Here is an 18,670-nt window from a genome sequence, read left to right as displayed (position 1 = left end):
TGAATAAGAAAGTGTGCATGATGCTTTGCTTGGTTGCTAGAACTATGATTCAGGAATTAATATTTTTGTCTTTTGTGTTGGTTGTAGAAGTAGACAGTGCCTTGGAGGTTTTCAGCTGCAGCCAACTTCATTTCTTGTGTAAATTTCAGTGTGTGAAAACAATAGGCTGATGTCCAGGTCCTTATTTTTACCTGTGCACCTTCCTTTGACATATGATGCATACACATGCACTTGCTGGCTCTCTTATATACTGTCCTCCATAATGTTTAACTTAGAGCTGTGATACCCATTCCACTAAAAATGACAAGTTATTTGTCTCCATTATCTTTGAGAGGCTAACAGCCTGAATTTGTTTCACATGGTGCTGGTGTTAGAGGTCGTCTTGTTTTCCATAATTTTTTCTTATTGTTTATGCAAGAAGCTTTTATCATAGAGTCTCATTTATTTGTAATGAGATTTCATCATGCTCTCAACTGTTTGGGTTTGGTATAAGTTACTACAGTTCTGTTTTCAGTATAAGCAATCAGACTATATGTCTGTTCTCTTGATCAGCACTCCTGTTGAAGCCTGGATGCTGCTACATTTATTAATATTATTCAGAATGGCAGTAAATGATTCTGCTTGTCTGCCTAAATCTGCTGCATCATTTACTTGTCAGGTTCAAGTGGGGGTCCATGGTGTCTGATCTCTAATGTACAGTAAAGAAAAATGCTTTCTTTTTTTATCTGTTTGCCATCTTTGTGTATAGACGGTTTCACTGTGGTATTATTGGTTAATTTAATCACTCTCATGAACTGCCTTTGGGGGAGCTAATCTACTCTCTTTTCAGTATCTGCAAGTGGTAATTCACCAGCAGCAAAGCACAATTAGAACAGTCAACAATCGGACAAGTGCACAGAAATGGAGGGGAGAGAGCAGAGAGAGGTTCTGCAGCATGTTTGTTGCAGTTTTGAACATCAGCAAAAGAATACTTAGCCATTTTAAAGAGGATTTTTAGTACATACTGTTTATAGGGTGCTCTATTTAAATACTTACTTTTAAAAGTTTAATATGACAGTGTCCCTATAAATATTAAATGATATACCCTTCTACAAAAATGGGCAGTTGTTGGGACACTCAAAATACATTATTGCATAGCTTATTGCATTGCAATGCTTATTCTACTTGTGACAACCTCATAGATTTGATACTGTTAACATACTGGAATATTTAACATTTAAGTGATTTGCTATCAAGTTTGCTGTTATGTCAATAGCAGGAGAAGGGAAGTTTATTCATTTAATTTCAATATCCTATCTCCTTTGGCTTCTACTACACTAACCCTTCCCTAGTTTTGTTCCTAACTTCACAACTGCTCTTTCAGCCATGCCTTCGATAGATCCTTTCCCCCTGTCCCTCCCTGTCTCTCTCCCACCCACCACAACTGATGATCCTTATAGGTCAGTCAGTCTCCTCCTTCTTCCCTACATCCCTCCCTTCTCCCTCCCCCCCATGGGTGACTTCATTTCCTCCTGTAGTCTCATGTCCTCTCAATATCAGTGACTCAGCACCCCTTCTCATCCCCATACTTTCTCTGTCACAGTTGACAGCTCCACTCTTTACCTGGTCATATCAACGGGGTTATCTCTGATTCAAATTGATTACAGTTAAATTACCAATTTGAAAAATTGGCGGGACCAGATGGTATTCATCCAAAGGCTCTTAGGAATGGAGTGGATGAGCTGCTAACAAAGCTGCATCATTGATCATTAAAGAGACAAGGTAGGTGAGGTAATATTTTTTTATTGGACCAAATTCTGGTGGTGGAAGGGACAAGCTTTCGAGCTTCACAGAGCTGATCTTCAGGTCTTGGGAAGTTAACCAGAGTGGTTAAGTTAAATACAAGTTGGGACAGATTGTTAAGTGCAGGGGGTTCATGCATACTGTAGGTGACCACTTAAAATGAAGTGGGCAATTAATGGTTATCAGGCAGTAGTGCATGTTACAAATGGTTGTAATGAGCCATGAAACCAGTGCCTCTATTTAGTCCATGGTTTTTAATGTCTGTATACAGAATGAAGAAGGCTGTAAGGGATCTATATCAGCTGAAGTTTGTAAAAGTCACTTTTTTCCTTACTTAATTTTTTTGTATTCCTGTTATACAACAGTTAACTATTACATATGAAAATTTCCAAACATTAAAGGTGACACTGCACCAGGCTGGATTTGATTTAAATCATGATTTAAATCACTAGGCAGGAAGGCTCAATTTAATAATGGATTGCTACATAAAAGTGCATTCTTGTTGGTTGTTATAACCTTAATACATATTCTTCACGGGTAGAGGAACTTCATTAAAATATTCCCAAACTGGGTCTCTTTTATGACCTACTGCCATTATAGGTTTTCCCTTCTGGTGAGAGAATGGCATGGTAGATCTCAAATCAATGAAGGCTATACTCAGAAAGACCTCAAGACTTCTGGAATATGCTTAAGGTGACCCGACGTCCCAATATTTAGGTGTTTGTCCCGCGTCCCGATCGATCTTTGGTCAGGACGCAATTTGTCCCGATATTTCGCTCTGCCGGCAACACTCGGCTTTTTTTTTTTTTTTTTTTTTGCTCTGTCCCCCCCCCCCCCCCCCCCCCCCCATGTGTCCCGATATTTTCTTCCTCTAATCTGGTCACCCTAAATATGCTGCTCAAACAGTTTCACTTTTGTTTCTACTGCCTGTCCCTCCCTTCTCACATTTATCTCCAGACTTCTTCGCTTTGTCCAGATCTATTCCGCTCCCAACAATCTTCTATTCATTGAACTTTTTGAAACTTTGCACATTTTAGAGAGGTAAGGGATTGACTCTGTGTACACAAATTTGCAGAGGGACAATAGATTTGAGATTTGTTATTTCTCACCTGTATATATTATTTATTTTAAAACATTTTTGTTGTTAACAAGCATGTTATCCCTGGAGACACAAATCCACAGTTTGAGAACTGCAAAACTAAGCATCTCTGATGGTATCTTATAGACTGAGCAGTGAGTCCCATTGGGTAGATAGAAGCATTAACCTAAATAATCTATACAGAAGCCCCTGGAACCCCATAAAATTGGGTCCCTAATCCATGAACTATTGGAACTCATTTACAAAACTTTTCTTAAACATTACATGAATATATTGTCTCATACTATAGAATTAGAATATATAATCCCTATTCCACAATGAGATATCTTTGAGCTGTAATGTATCTTAATTAAAACTGTCTTTAGATAAGTTTTTTCCTCCAAAAGCATTTTATCAAAAAATCCGATTTAAATTTAAAAAATCTGATTTTTTTATTTTTAATTTTTTAAATCATCGATTTTTATCCACCCTGCACTGCCACTGATCCTGACACCACAAACTACAAGAGTAATTTTGCACGTAGTTTTGGCTTTCTTTCAAAAACTGTATTTTAAAGAAAACTGGTGCTCTAAGTCAGTGGTTCCCAAACTGGGGTTCGTGAACCCCTGGGGGTTTGCAAAATGTTACAGGGGGTTCTCAGGGAAAAATTCCCTAATGGCGGACAGAGCTCTCCCTAGGGACCTGGACTTCCAAGAACTAAGCAGATCAAAGCAAGCACATCTATTACACTGAGGAGATTTAAGCTTCAAGACTCCTTATAAGAAATGGAAAGGGAGGTGGATATTTTTTGCTGTTTTTAAAATTAAATAGGCAGCTAGTATTGTTTTTAAAATTATTATGAGGAACAAGTTTAAGCTTTGTTGTAAGGGTTGTTAAAGTTTGGGAACCACTGCTCTAAGTACTTGAGGCCTGTAGGCCAACATTTTCATACTTGGGTATAGTTTCCATTTTTAATATTTTAACCGATTATTTCTGGCTTGGAACAGATGCAATCATGCATGTATACTGTATTTGTTTATTTCAGTAAGAAAATAGCTGCTTTGACTTAATTGATTTTATTAGGTTTGCCGGACATGTTTACAGAGGCAATATCCTTTTTTTTTTTTTCGTGCTTTCACATCAGAAAGTTAAATTCTAGTTAAAGAATTTTACCTCACTTGTAACATGACTACACCTGTAGTACATATTAGCTGGGGTAGGATTACTGGTCAATGGATGAGCAAGGCAGCGTAACTTGACTTTTGGATATCGGGAACTTGAGGTTTTAAAAAGTTTTTTTGCTTATAAAGTGAACAGATTTTATCTTGGTGTCCTTGAGATGCAAATGTGGAGTCCTGCATAATACCATTTTTGTAGATTTTTAAATATATTTTTCAGAGTAAAAGAGCACTTTAAGTGTCTATTTTCATCCAGCTACATATTCTTAATCCACAAAAACAATACTATATGATATGACGTTTGCAACTGAGGCACACAAGAATACCTAGTACATATTATGTAAAGAAAACTTTGCAACAGAATGACTGAGGTATGACTTACTTTTCATTAACAGATGTACTAGATAAGTGGATACTTCATGTGTAGTTAACTCATGGAGATTAACTTTCTTATGTGCAATACTAAAAGTTGAACATTTTTTCCATTATAAACCAGGTTTCCTAAAGATTAATGTGTTGGCCATATCAGATCACATTGGGCTGAAATGTGATATACAATTTGTCAGTCCAGCTGTAAATTAAAAAAAAAATCCATCTCATAAGTATTTTTTCCTTGCAGCGTTGCCAGAAATGTAATTTGAATGCAGTTTTAGATTTTTAAGATCTAAGGCCTGGTCTACACTAGGAGGTTATGTCGAATTTAGCAGCGTTAAATCAAATTAACCCTGCACCCGTCCACACAACAAAGCTATTTAGTTCGACATAGAGGTCTCTTAAATTCGATTTCTGTACTCCTCCCCAACGAGGGGAGTAGCGCTAAATTCGACATGGCCATGTCAAATTAGGGTAGGTGTGGATGGAAATCGATGCTAATAGCTCCGGGAGCTATCCCACAGTGCACCACTCTGTTGATGCTCTGGACAGCAGTCCGAGCTCGGATGCTCTGACCAGCCACACAGGAAAAGCCCCGGGAAAATTTGAATTCCTTTTCCTGTCTGGGCAGTTTGAATCTCATTTCCTGTTTGGACATCGTGGCGAGCTCAGCAGCACTGGCAACGATGCAGAGCTCTCCAGCAGAGGTGACCATGCAATCCCAGAATAGAAAGAGGGCCCCAGCATGGACTGATCAGGAAGTCTTGGATCTGATCGCTGTGTGGGGCGATGAGTCCGTGCTTTTGGAGCTGCGCTCGAAAAGACGGAACGCAAAGATCTACGAGAAGATCTCAAAAGCCATGACAGAGAGAGGATACAGCCGGGATGCAACGCAGTGCTGCGTGAAAATCAAGGAGCTGAGACAAGGCTACCAGAAGACCAAAGAGGCAAACGGACGCTCTGGATCCCAGCCCCAGACATGCCGTTTCTACAAGGCACTGCATTCCATTTTAGGTGCGGCCGCCACCCCTACCCCACCACTGACCGTGGACTCTGAGGATGGGATATTGTCGAGGGCCGCTTCCTCGGAGATGTTAGCGGACGGGGAAGATGAAGAAGGAGATGAGGAGGACGAGGCAGTCGACAGCGCTTACAACGCTGATTTCCCCGACAGCCAGGATCTGTTCATCACCCTCACAGAGATCCCCTACCAACCGTCCCCAGGCGTTAACCCGGAGCCAGAATCAGGGGAAGGATCAGTCGGTAAGTGTTTAAAACATGTAAACATTTATTTTGAACAGAACAGGAATATTAACAATATTAACAATGGGTTTTTCATGATTAGTTTGCCCTAGGCGCTTAACGTTTTAGTCCTTGGCAGTGCAACTACAGCAAAAGAATCAAACAGTGTCCGGTTTATGATGATTAGTTTGCCCTAGGCGCTCTACTTTTTAGTCCTTGCCAGTGCAGCTACTGGAAAAGAAGGTCTATATGTCCGGGGATAGAGCTAAAATCCTCATGGGACATCTCCACGAAGCTCTCCTGGAGGTAATTGGAAAGCCTTTGCATGAGGTTCCTGGGGAGAGCGGCCTTATTGGGTCTTCCGTGGTAGGAAACTTTTCCACGCCAGGCTATCATCAAGTACTCCGGGATCATTGCCTTGCAGAGCATGGCGGCATACGGCCCTGGTTTTTGCTGGCTTTCACGCAGCATGCGGTCTTTCTCTGTCCCAGAAATCCTCAGCAGAGTGATGTCGCTCATGGTGACCTGCTTTGAATTAGGGGAATGTTACTGTTGGGACTGCTTGCCTGTTCCTTTACAGAACTATAACCGGCGGTTTACAGCCACGCGGTGGAGGCGGGAGAGGGGCAGCATACAGGGATCTTTCCCGGGGACAGCCGCGAGGGGGTGGGACAGGGGCAGAGTTCATGCTTGCTGGATTGCCGGCAGCAGGAACTGGCCAACGCTAGGAGCATTGCTTTGAATGTGAAAGGAGAGCACTGCTATAATTTAAGTTTTAAGCAGCCAAAAGTCTACGGCTTACCATGTCAGCCTGCTACCCGAATTCCGCTGTCCTGCCCCGCTTCTCTGATCTCCAGTGCAAGACCCCAGGCACTGAATGCGAAGGCCGAAAATTCGACCTTGTCCTGAGTGCACATGTGATAGGTGCTGTGCATGGTCTTCTTCACAGAGAAAGACTATGTTCATTGTTCACAAAAACAATGTCTTTGTGAGGAATTCACTCCCTTTTTCACATCCCACAGCTGCGACTGTCTCCCGACCTACCTTGGCATCCCCCTCCCAGAGGCTGGCGCAGATTAGGCGGAGAAAGAAAAGGACACGGGACGACATGTTCTCAGAACTTATGGGCTGCTCCCGAGCCGAGGCGGCCCAGCAGACCCAGTGGAGGGAGAACATGTCCCAAATCCATCGATCACACATTGAACGGGAGGAGAGGTGGCGTCAGGAAGACCAGCAGGTGACTCAAACGCTGCTTGGACTAATGAGGGAGCAAACGGACACGCTCCGGCGCCTTGTGGATGTTCTGCAGGACCGGAGGCAGGAGGACAGAGCCCCGCTGCAGTCTATCTCTAACCGCCCTCCCCCGCCACAAAGTCCCATACCCCCCTCACCCAAAGTCCCAAGAAGGAGGGGCGGCAGGGGCCGTGAACACTGTCACTCCACCCCTGCAGACTGCTCAAGTAACAGAAGGCTCTCATTCCCCAAAATTTGATAAGTCCTTTCCTTCCCACCTCACCCAAGCCCCTGGCCCAGTTTCATCCCCTAACTGTTTAGTTGCTAATAAAAAATACGTTTCTTTTAATTACTGTTTCCATCATGTTCTTTTAGAGGACAGTGTGTTTGAAGGGGGGGAAGGGGATTGGTAATTGGACAGGACAGTCACCTTTACCAGGGTACGGACGGGGGCATGTTCAGCAGCAGGTCACACACACATTGCAGTCACTAGGCACCCTGGTCAGTCTGGGAGGTGGTTTTTATGTTCTGTGTGTGGGGGGGCTATGTGAGTTTGTGGCGGGGGAGGGCGGTTAGAGATCTTATGCAGCGGTACTTATCCTGGATCACAGAGCCACGCAGCAGCGTCCTCCCCTGCCACAAAGTGACATAGCTCTCACACACAGAGTCCCGAAAAGGAGGGGTGGCAGGCTCCGTTGCAACAACCAGTCCAGCACTGCGGACCGCTCTAGGAGCAGGAGCCTGTCATTCCTCGAGTTTATAAGCGTTCTTTCCGTCACTACGCCCGCTCCCCACCACAGTCTGCGTCCCAGTTTCAACCCTTTACCGCGAAACCCGTAATAAAGACAACGGTGTTCATTAACAAAGTTCCATGTATTTTATTTTCAAACGTGTGTTGGAAGGGGGGTGACGGGGTGAACGGGGTATGTAGCTGCAGAGGATAGTCAACATAAACTGGGTAAAGAAACGGGGGCAGGTTCAGCTTCTCTTTAAACAAAGTTAATAGTCACAGGTTACCCTGCTCACTGAGGAACCTAGCTTTCAAAGCCTCCCGGATGCACAGCGCGTCCCGCTGGGCTCTTCTAATCGCCCGGCTGTCTGGCTGGGCGTAATCAGCAGCCAGGCTATTTGCCTCAACCTCCCACCCCGCCATAAAGGTCTCCCCCTTGCTCTCACAGAGATTGTGGAGCACACAGCAAGCTGCAATAACAATGGGGATATTGGTTTTGCTGAGATCAGAGCGAGTCAGTAAGCTTCTCCATCTCCCCTTGAGACGTCCAAAAGCACACTCCACCACCATTCTGCACTTGCTGAGACGGTAGTTGAAGAGTTCTTTTTCAGTGTCCAGGGCGCCTGTATAGGGCTTCATGAGCCAGGGCATTAGCGGGTAGGCTGGGTCCCCGAGGATCACTATAGGCATCTCCACATCCCCAACAGTTATTTTGTGGTCCGGGAAGTAAATACCTTCCTGCAGCCTTCTAAACAGACCAGAGTTCCTGAAAACACGAGCGTCATGAATCTTGCCCGGCCATCCGACGTTGATGTTTGTAAAACGTCCCCTATGGTCCACCAGTGCTTGCAGCACCATTGAAAAGTAGCCCTTTCGGTTAATGTACTGGCTGGCCTGGTGGTCCGGTCCCAGGATAGGGATGTGAGTTCCATCTATAGCCCCACCGCAGTTTGGGAATCCCATCGCGGCGAAGCCATCTATGATGACCTGCACTTTTCCAAGGGTCACTACCTTTGACAGCAGTAGCTCAATGATTGCGTTGGCTACTTGCATCACAGCAACCCCCACGGTAGATTTGCCCACGCCAAAGTGGTTCGCGACTGACCGGTAGCTGTCTGGCGTTGCAAGCTTCCAGAGGGCTATGGCCACTCGCTTCTGGACAGTCAGGGCTGCTCGCATCCGGGTGTCCTTGCGCGTCAGGGCAGGGGACAGCAGCTCACAAAGTTCCAGGAAAGTTCCCTTCCGCATCCGAAAGTTTCGCAGCCACTGTGATTCATCCCAGACCTGCAGCACTATGCGGTCCCACCAGTCCGTGCTTGTTTCCCGGGCCCAGAATCGCCGTTCCACAGCATCAACATGACCCATTGCCACCATGATGTTCACGGCGCGGGGTCCCGTGCTTTGCGAGAGGTCTGTGCCACTCTCAAACTTCATGTCCTCACCACGATGCCGTAACCTCCTCGCCCGATTTCTCAGCATCTGCCTCTGGAAAAGGTGGACGATGAGGTGCGAGGTGTTGACAACGGCCATAACTGCAGTGATGGTCGCAGCGGGCTCCATGCTCGCAGTGCTGTGGCGTCCGCGCTGTCACTCACCAGAAAAGCGCGCGAAATGAAATGATTGCCCGCCGGCGCTTTCAGGGAGGGGGAGGGCGGGAGTGACGGTTGGATGACGACAGTTACCCAAAACCACCCTCGACACATTTTTTTCCCCCAGCAGGCATTGGGGGCTCGACCCAGAATTCCAATGGGCAGCGGGGACTGCGGGAACTGTGGGATAGCTGCCCACAGTGCACCGCTTCCAATGTTGACGCTTGCCCCGTTAGTGTGGACTCACAAAGTCGAATTACTGCCCTTAGTGTGGATACACACGTTCGACTTTGTAATATCGATTCCACATATTCGATTTAAGTAAAATCGAACTACTCGCGTAGTGTAGACATACCCTAATAGAGGAATTGCTTAGTTCTCCAAATTTGTAGTATGTCTTTAATAATGACATGGCTTTTTGATACAGAAAGTGATGGAGAATTAAAAATTGCTGAAGTACTGAGCATGTGTTGTAGCTGCTTTAAATATATATTACTATTCTGATGCCTTATTTACTTAAATGCCATGCTGCATTCGCATAACAAGTGTATGCCCATATTAATGGACATGTGGGGAATTATTAGGTAAAGGGTATATAAATGTCAGTGTTTGCATACAATAAAACAGTGGCACGTATATGTAAATTGGTAGTGCTATCCTACATAACAAGAAGTGTCATTCTTTCAGCCTCATTCTCCTTTGGTATTACAGTTCTTCTGGAAGAATTTTGCACATATAGAATTATGAAGTGGTGGTGTAGTTAAGGTCCCAGACTGTAAATCAGGGGATCTGGGTTCAGTTCTCAGATCTACCCACAGGTTTTCTCTGTGCTTCAGTTCCCCATCTGTAAAACAGGAATAATACTTCCTTTCTCTCACCCTTTGACTGTCTGTCTATTTATATGAAGTTCTTCGGTGCAAGGATTATTTCTTACTATCTGTATGAACGACACCTAGCCTAATAGGGCCTCAATCTTGTTTGGTTCTTCTAAATGCTGCTGTAGTACAAATTAGTAGATGATTGTGTGTTATGGGCTACTTACCACATTAGCGGCTAAAAAATGACACTGACATAAGTAAATTTAATCTCCATGCTTCTGAAGCAATAAACCAGCTCAGGCACTGATATTTGAGGTTTATAGTGTTTCAGTGCAAGGAGCTGAAAATAGCTACCCAACAGCAGTGACCTGATGGTTAGAAATAATCAAAGATGAGGATGAGTGTATGGTCAACCCTGCAGGAGTTGCTCTGAGCCTTGAGAATAAAATCTAGAGTCCATCATTTCCTGGGAAGCAGGGGCTGGCCCACTGGAATCGTGATCAATGTGCAGTCTGATATCTGAAAGGACAGTAATTCATAATAACTCCAACAGCATCTCAGAACTGGAAATCTTCCATGTGACATTTTAGGTTGTATACACCCACAGAGTCTTTCTCCAGAGCCACAGGAAATGGAATGGATGTTTAAATAAACTTGCGTCTGCTGTTTTCCCCAGTACACATTGCAAGCAAGAACAGAAAAAAATCATACTCCTCTTCATTTTTATAAGAGGGGTGGATCATGCAATGCAACCTGGCCTGTGTGCGCCAAAATTGGGATGGCAGCATTATCTAGCTAGGTCTCAGAGATCTGGGTAACAATCCATGATGGAATCAGAAGACGTCACAGCCTTATTCAGACCCAGTAGTGGGGGAGTGTGTGTGTGTGTTATGGGTAAAGCTAATGTTATGTAATAGAGGTCACGTAAGACATGGAGTCTGTGACTTCCAGAGACCTCCGTGACGTTTTCTGCTTCAGCCCTGAGGCGGCAGGGCTGGAGCTGTCAGCAGGGGGGGACTCCACCGCTCCCCGGAGCCACAGCAGCCATGGGTGCTGGACCCCCTTCCATCCCCATTATGTCACAGTTATTTTTAGTAAAAGTCAGGGACAGGTCATGGACTTCCATGAATTTTTGTTTATTGCCCGTGACCTGTCCGTGACTTTTACTAAAAATAACCGTGACAAAATCTTAGCCTTAATTATGGGTGTCAGAAGGAGGCTATTAGATACTAGGTATAGTGCTCTGTTGCCTAAACTTGCAGGATTTGTTGAGTTAAAAAAAAAAAAAAAAAGACGAGACAATGCGTGAATTTTCTTCTTGGCCTAATGAACTAGTGTTTTTTTCATAATGTACTTCATTTCTTTTTTCAGGTTTTCTCAAACAGTGATGAAGCCCCCATTAACAAAAAGTTACCCAAAGAACTTCTGTTAAGGTAATTCTAGTTAACTTGTGCATTAAGAGTTACAATTTGAATGTGATGCTTAGATTTGTATGGCTTAGTGAAATGAAATATACTCTTCTTTCTTACGTAAGTCTATGATTCAAAATAAATAGTTTATCTGATTTTATTTTTTGACAGTCCTTGAACTTACATTCTCCATTAAGAATAAAATGTAGCAAAATACATAGCTTTGCTCCTGAAATCTATTTTAAAGTATGGTATAACATTGTACAGTTAAGTGCCAATTTATGCATTAGTAATCTGGTCTTATTATGAGATAAAGCAGTAAGAGACTATATTTGGAAAGCTTTGGTTGATATAGGATTCTTTTTAAAAAAAAACAAAAAACAAAAACTTTTGGGGATCTAACATAGGTGCAGATATTGTTTGTCTGCTCTGTTAACTGCATATTGAATAGACTAAAAACTTTTCCCTGTCACACACATTACCTTCACACACTATATGAATAGCATTCTGTCCTTAATGCAATTATTCTAGTGGCTGTTTGGGCTTTTTGTTATGAAATCTCTTTTGTTAATAAAAATAAATGAAAACACGAAAGCTTTCAAAAAGTTATTTTAATGAGACACCTCCTGTAACTGTTTTGTTGTTGCTCTGTGCTATGTATAGTTCAAGCAGACTGGGAAGGAAAAGAGAAAACAAGCAAACTGAGATTTTATTCATGTTAATTCAGCCAGCCTTAGACTTGCTGGAGTGTTGTTCTCTCTTCTGGACAGGCTCAAAGTGGGCAGGAGTTAGCTACAGTATATGCTCAAAAATCCAATATGTGGTTAAAGAATTGATGTCCCATCTGTCACACCTGAGTTGAACTTTATTTCAAATAAAATTTAAACTGCCTATCATGACAACATCCAGTCCTGAAATATCTGAAGACATTCCATTTTTGTATGAAGCCAAACCTGGCCTGAAACAGACAGCTCAGTAGGTAGCTTAACATGGTTGTAGTTCTCATTATAGCCCTTCCTTTATGCTAACATTTCAATATATACTTTGGTGCAATTGCCATTCTTTGTCGTGGTGTCACTAGAATTGAGTTCACACTACATCCTTCATACATTGAAGAGAGGCATATGGTTAACCAATGTATCATCACTTCCTGCCTAATTTTAAGTGGAAAAATGTTTGCTATCCTTTGTATTTTCTATCTTGTGTTAAAAGGAGTGTTCCCAAAATATTATGCATGCTTCAAATGTGTCCATGTGCTAGAACACTGCTATTCTTGTGGCATCAAAGAAACTAATTTATGTTTAAAGAAATTAGAGTTCAGTTTTTTTCAAGTAAGCTTGAATTTTCTTTGAGGGAAAAATTAATTCTTCACAGTGAACGTGGTGTAGCTTGCATCTACAGACCTGTTAGAAAATCTCTGGCTGTTATATCAACGCACATAGCACATTGCACAGTGTGCTATATTAATACATTTTAAAATATTTCATGTCTGCATATGAACTTTCAATTTTTCAACATTTTTTATTGTCACATAAAAATTGTTCACATCTTGAAGTTGCATAGACTCGGTATGAGAGGTCCTCTGAAAATAAATTTCCAACAATTTCATTTTGTATTGTTGCATTCCAAACTTGTGATCCAGAGGCCCATTGGTGCCAGCTGTCAAAAGGTTCAAAGTTCTGTAACAGCAATTCCTAACAGGCCTGACAAATTCACTACAGCTAGCACACTGCTTTCATGGTATTTATCCATAAATTATGTCATGTGAAGTCTCTAATAAAAGTTTGTCATACTGATCCTCATAATGGTTGTGAGATGTATGTACGGATGATATTTAAGGAGTTGTGTGTATGTACTGAAAATACATTTTAAAGTCTGTATCCAAGGCAGAGTTGACAAAGGGGTTTTTGCAAAACAAAGGATGTATATTCACCTTTCTACCTTGGTTCATGTGTAAATTAAACATCATATGTCAACACAATGGAAGCCAAGCCCTGTTAGCACACAAAGTCAACATGAGGATATGAAGTCCTCCTGGAGACAGCACAGCAGGGAATAAACCATGGGGGGGGGGGGGGTCGTCTTAACTCTGGGGACAAACAATGTCTTTGGGGAATGTAAGGGTAAGGCAAAAAGACACCTCTTTATCCTGCACCTGAGGAAGTAATCAGGGAGTGTCATCACGTTCATGATAACCAGATCCCAACCTCCCTGTTTGGAAGCACTGTAAAAGACTTTTAACGTGAGAGAAACTTCTTTAGGCAGAAAGTTAGCCTGTTAAGTTTAATGTCTAGAAAGCATATACTGATTTTGTTTTATATGTAACTTTCTGTTGCCATCATGGAACCAATCAAGGCACTGTGGCAAACCCCTGCCTCTCTCCCTCAGACAGCAAAGCACACAGAGCGCAAGTATTTTGTACCAGACAAGGGGTACAAATTCCTTTTTTCTCACCCTCCCCCAGGATCCCTGGTTGTTGTGGTCGCCAATGAGAGGGACTGCCAGGGACAGACGGCTCCTACGCCTAAGTCAAAGGAACTGGCCTATTCAGACAGAAGGCATTTTCCACGGGGGGCCTTCAACTCCGCACAGTGAATCTTGCTGGGTTGTTATGATTTTAATATTTGGGAATACATGATGAAATTCAAGGACTTTCTCCCATAAGACTCCATACAGGCTAGATCAGTGACCACTGCGGTGACAGTATGGAGAAGTTCGTGGTTGCAGTCCTCGGGGCTACCTAACAAGGTGCAACAAACTATTCAGGACCTCCCGTTTAAGGGAACATTGCTCTTTTTGGAGCAAATGGATGGTAGGCTGCACGGCCTCAAGGACTCAAAAGCGGCCTTGAAATCCCTGGGACTTTGTGCCGGCAGGGTCAAGAAAGCAGTACAAGCCACAACAGACAAGTCGCTACTTCTGTCCACCTCCTAGGCAGGACCAACATAGGAGGAAAAATAGGGGTTTAGATGCAGACCTCCTCCCTCGTCTTCATCGGCAGGTCCCACTCAACCCGGACCTGGACACTCGGGATCATCAAAAAACTCGTTTTGACAAGCTGCTTGAGGTTGGCACTGCTACTCCCCCTGCATCAGGTCCAGCTACCCCATTATTTTCCAACCACCTTTCCCAGTTCTTGGATGCCTGGACTCAGATCACGTTGGACCGCTGGGTCCTCAAGATGATAGAACTGGGTTATACCATCCAATTTTTATCTATCCCTCCTTCCTGCCCCCTCTCTCAGTCCCTCTTCAGTGACCCTTCTCACGAGCACCTGTTTGGAACAAGAAGTCCAATCCCTCCTTCAGGTGGGAGCCATAGAAGAGGTTCTGGTTCACATAAGAGGGAAAGGCTTTTATGAACAACAACCCGAAGCTATACCGATGAAGCTAATGATGCTTCAAGAGCTATGCACCTTGGCAGCAAAAAACCATGTTAGCAATCTCAAGCAGAGTACCATTAAAGGATTTTTTCACATATGCATTGTTTATCCTGTAGTACTTAAGCAGGAAAGTTAAGTTTGCAAAATACTTCACTTATCTTTATTTAATTTCATCTTGTTGATTTCAGACCAGTTCTCCAATTTTTAAGTCATTTTGAATTCAAATCTTGTCCTCCAGTGTGCTTGCAACCCTCCCAGTTTGGTGTCATCCACAAATTTTATAAGTATATTTTCCAAGTCACTAATGACTATATCAAATAGCAACAGACACCTGTGGGACCCTGCAAGAAACTCCTACCAGTCTGACAGCAAACCATTGATAACTACTCTTTGAGTATGGGCTTTCAACCAGTTAAGCACACATCTTATAGTATTTTCATCTAAACCACATTTACCTCGTTTGCTGATGAGAATGTCCTGTGAGACTGTGTTGAAAGCCTTAGTAAAATCAAGATGTCTCACATCTACAACTTCCCCCCCCATCCACTAGGCCAGTAACCCTGTCAAATTGAAAATTAGGTTGGTTTGGCATGATTTGTTCTTCGCAAATCTGTGTGGACTACTACTTATAATGTATTATCCTATAGGTGCTTACAAATTGATTGCTCAATAATTTGTTCCAGTATCTTTCCAGGTATTAAAGTTAGGCTGATTCGTCTATAACTTCCCAGGTTGTGTTTGTTCCCTGTTTTAAAGGTAGGTACTATATTTGCCCTTCTCCAGTCCATTGGGACCTCACCCATCTTTCATGAGTTTTTGAAGGTAATTTCAAAGATATTTCCAAGATTGCTTTCAGCTAGTTCCTTAAGTACTCTGGGGTGAATTTTGTCTGCCAAATTGAATATATCTAACTTATCTAAAATATTCTTTAATCTGTTTTCCCCTATTCTGGCTTGTATTCCTTCCCCCTTGTTGTTAATATTAATTATGTCAAGTATCTGGTCATCATTACTCTTTTTAGTGAAGATTGAAGCAAAATAGGCATTAAACAACTCAGCCTTCTTGTTGTCATCTATTGTTAGCTCTCCTTCTCCGCTTAGGAGTGGACGTACACTTTCCTTTGGCTTTCTCTTGCTGCTAATGTATATACAGAAACTCTTCTTATTTCCTTATGTCCCTTGTTATGCATAGTTCGTTTTGAGCCTTAACCTTTCTGATTTTATCCTTACATGCTTGCGCTATTCTTTTGTAGTTATCTTTAGTAATTTGTCCATGTTTCCACATCTTGTAGGATTCCTTTTTGATTTTAAGGTCATTAATCTTCTGCCCCACTTCCCAAAATTATATAATGCTGGTGAAACTACAGAAAATGAACAGGAGTACTTGTGGCACCTTAGAGACTAACAAATTTATTTGAGCATAAGCTTTCGTGGGCTACAGCCCACTTCTTCGGATGCATAGAATGGAACATATATTGAGGAGATATATATATACACATACAGAGAGCGCGAAAAGGTGGGAGTTGTCTTACCAACTCTGAGAGGCCAATTAAATAAGAGAAAAAAAAACTTTTGAAGTGATAATCAAGATAGCCCAGTACAGACAGTTTGATAAGAAGTGTGAGAATACTTACATGGGGAGATAGATTCAATATTTGTAATGGCTCAGACATTCCCAGTCTCTATTCAAGCCTAAGTTGATTGTATCTTGTTTGCATATCAATTAAAGTTCAGCAGTTTCTCATTGGAGTCTGTTTTTGAAGCTTTTCTGTTGCAAAATTGCCACCCGCAGGTCTGTCATTGAATGACCAGACAGGTTAAAGTGTTCTCCTACTGGTTTTTGAATGTTATGATTCCTGATGTCAGATTTGTGTCCATTAATTCTTTTGCTTAGAGACTGTTCGGTTTGGCCAATGTACATGGCAGAGGGGCATTGCTGGTACATGATGGCATATATCACATTGGTAGATGTGCAGGTGAACGAGCCCCTGATGGCATGGCTGATGTGATTAGGTCCTATGATGATGTCACTTGAATAGATATGTGGACAGAGTTGGCATCAGGCTTTGTTGCAAGGATAGGTTCCTGGGTCAGTGTTTTTGTTCAGTGATGTGTGGTTGCTGGTGAGTATTTGCTTCAGGTTGGGGGGTTGTCTGTAAGCGAGGACAGGTCTGTCTCCCAAGATCTGTGAGAGTGAGGGATCATCTTTCAGGATAGGTTGTAGATCTTTGATGATGCGCTGGAGAGGTTTTAGTTGGAGGCTGAAGGTGACAGCTAGTGGTGTTCTGTTATTTTCTTTGTTGGGCCTGTCTTGTAGGAGGTGACTTCTGGGTACTCGACTGGCTCTGTCAATCTGTTTTTTCACTTCAGCAGGTGGGTATTGTAGTTTTAAGAATGCTTGATAGAGATCTTGTAGGTGCTTGTCTCTGTCTGAGGGATTGGAGCAAATGCGGTTGTATCTTAGAGCTTGGCTGTAGACAATGGATCGTGTGGTGTGTCCTGGATGGAAGCTGGAGGCATGTAGGTAAGCATAGCAGTCAGTAGGTTTCTGGTATAGGGTGGTATTTATGTGACCATCGCTTATTAGCACAGTAGTGTCCTGGAAATGGACCGCTTGTGTGGATTGATCTAGGCTGAGGTTGATGGTGGGATGGAAATTATTGAAATTATGGTGGAATTCCTCAAGGGCTTCTTTTCCATGGGTCCAGATGATGATGATGTCATCAATGTAGCGCAAGTAGAGTAGGGGCATTAGGGGACGAGAGCTAAGGAAGCGTTGTTCTAAGTCAGCCATAAAAATGTTGGCATACTGTGGGGCCATGCGGTACCCATAGCAGTGCCGCTGACTTGAAGGTATATATTGTCCCTAAATGTGAAATAGTTGTGGGTGAGGACAAAGTTACAAAGTTCAGCCACCAGGTTAGCTGTGACATTATCGGGGATACTGTTCCTGATAGCTTGTAGTCCATCTTTGTGTGGAATATTGGTGTAGAGGGCTTCTACATCCATAGTGGCCAGGATGGTGTTTTCTGGAAGATCACCGATGGATTGTAGTTTCCTCAGGAAGTCAGTGGTGTCTCGAAGATAGCTGGGAGTGCTGGTAGCGTAGAGTCTGAGGAGAGAGTCCACATAGCCAGACAATCCTGATGTTAGGGTGCCAATGCCTGAGATGATGGGGCATCCAGGATTTCCAGGTTTATGGATCTTGGGTAGCAAATAGAATATCCCTGGTCAGGGTTCTAGGCATGTGTCTGTACAGATTTGTTCCTGTGCTTTGTCAGGGAGTTTTTTTAGCAGATGGTGTAGTTTCTTTAGGTAATCCTCAGTGGGATCAGAGGATAATGGCCTGTAGAATGTGGTGTTAGGGAGCTGTCTAGCAGCCTCTTGGTCATATTCCAATTTATTCATGATGACGACAGCACCTCCTTTGTCAGCCTTTTTGATTATGATGTCAGAGTTGTTTCTGAGGCTGTAGATGGCGTTGTGTTCAGCATGGCCGAGGTTATGGGGCAAGTGATGTTGCTTTTCTACAATTTCAGCCTTTGCACGTTGACAGAAGCAGTCTATGTAGAAGTCCAGTCTGTTGTTTCGACCGTCCGGAGGAGTCCACGCAGAATCCTTTTTTTTGTAGTGCTGGTAGGAAGGATTCTGTGGGTTAGTATGCTGTTCAGAGGTATGTTGGTAATATTCTTTGAGTCGGAGACGTCGAAAGTAGGATTCTAGGTCACCGCAGAACTGTATCATGTTCGTGGGTCTGGAGGGACAAAAGGAGAGGCCCCGAGATAGGACAGACTCTTCTGCTGGGCTAAGAGTATAGCTGGAAAGATTAACAATATTGTTGGGTGGGTTAAGGGAATT

General features: G+C 43.0%; 1 protein-coding gene across 1 annotated transcript in view; it reads left to right on the top strand.

The window, feature by feature from the left end:
* Positions 1-18,670, top strand: part of FBXL2 (F-box and leucine rich repeat protein 2) — a 132,995-nt gene that overhangs the window by 42,719 nt on the left and 71,606 nt on the right. Inside the window, exon 2 of the mRNA XM_065398813.1 lies at positions 11,394-11,455. Within this exon, the coding sequence (XP_065254885.1) occupies positions 11,394-11,455 (62 nt within the window). The remainder of the gene's footprint in view (positions 1-11,393; positions 11,456-18,670) is intronic.

The sequence above is a fragment of the Emys orbicularis genome, chromosome 2 (assembly GCF_028017835.1).
Source record: "Emys orbicularis isolate rEmyOrb1 chromosome 2, rEmyOrb1.hap1, whole genome shotgun sequence".
NCBI lineage: Eukaryota > Metazoa > Chordata > Testudines > Emydidae > Emys > Emys orbicularis.
This window is presented reverse-complemented; position numbering and strand designations above follow the sequence as displayed.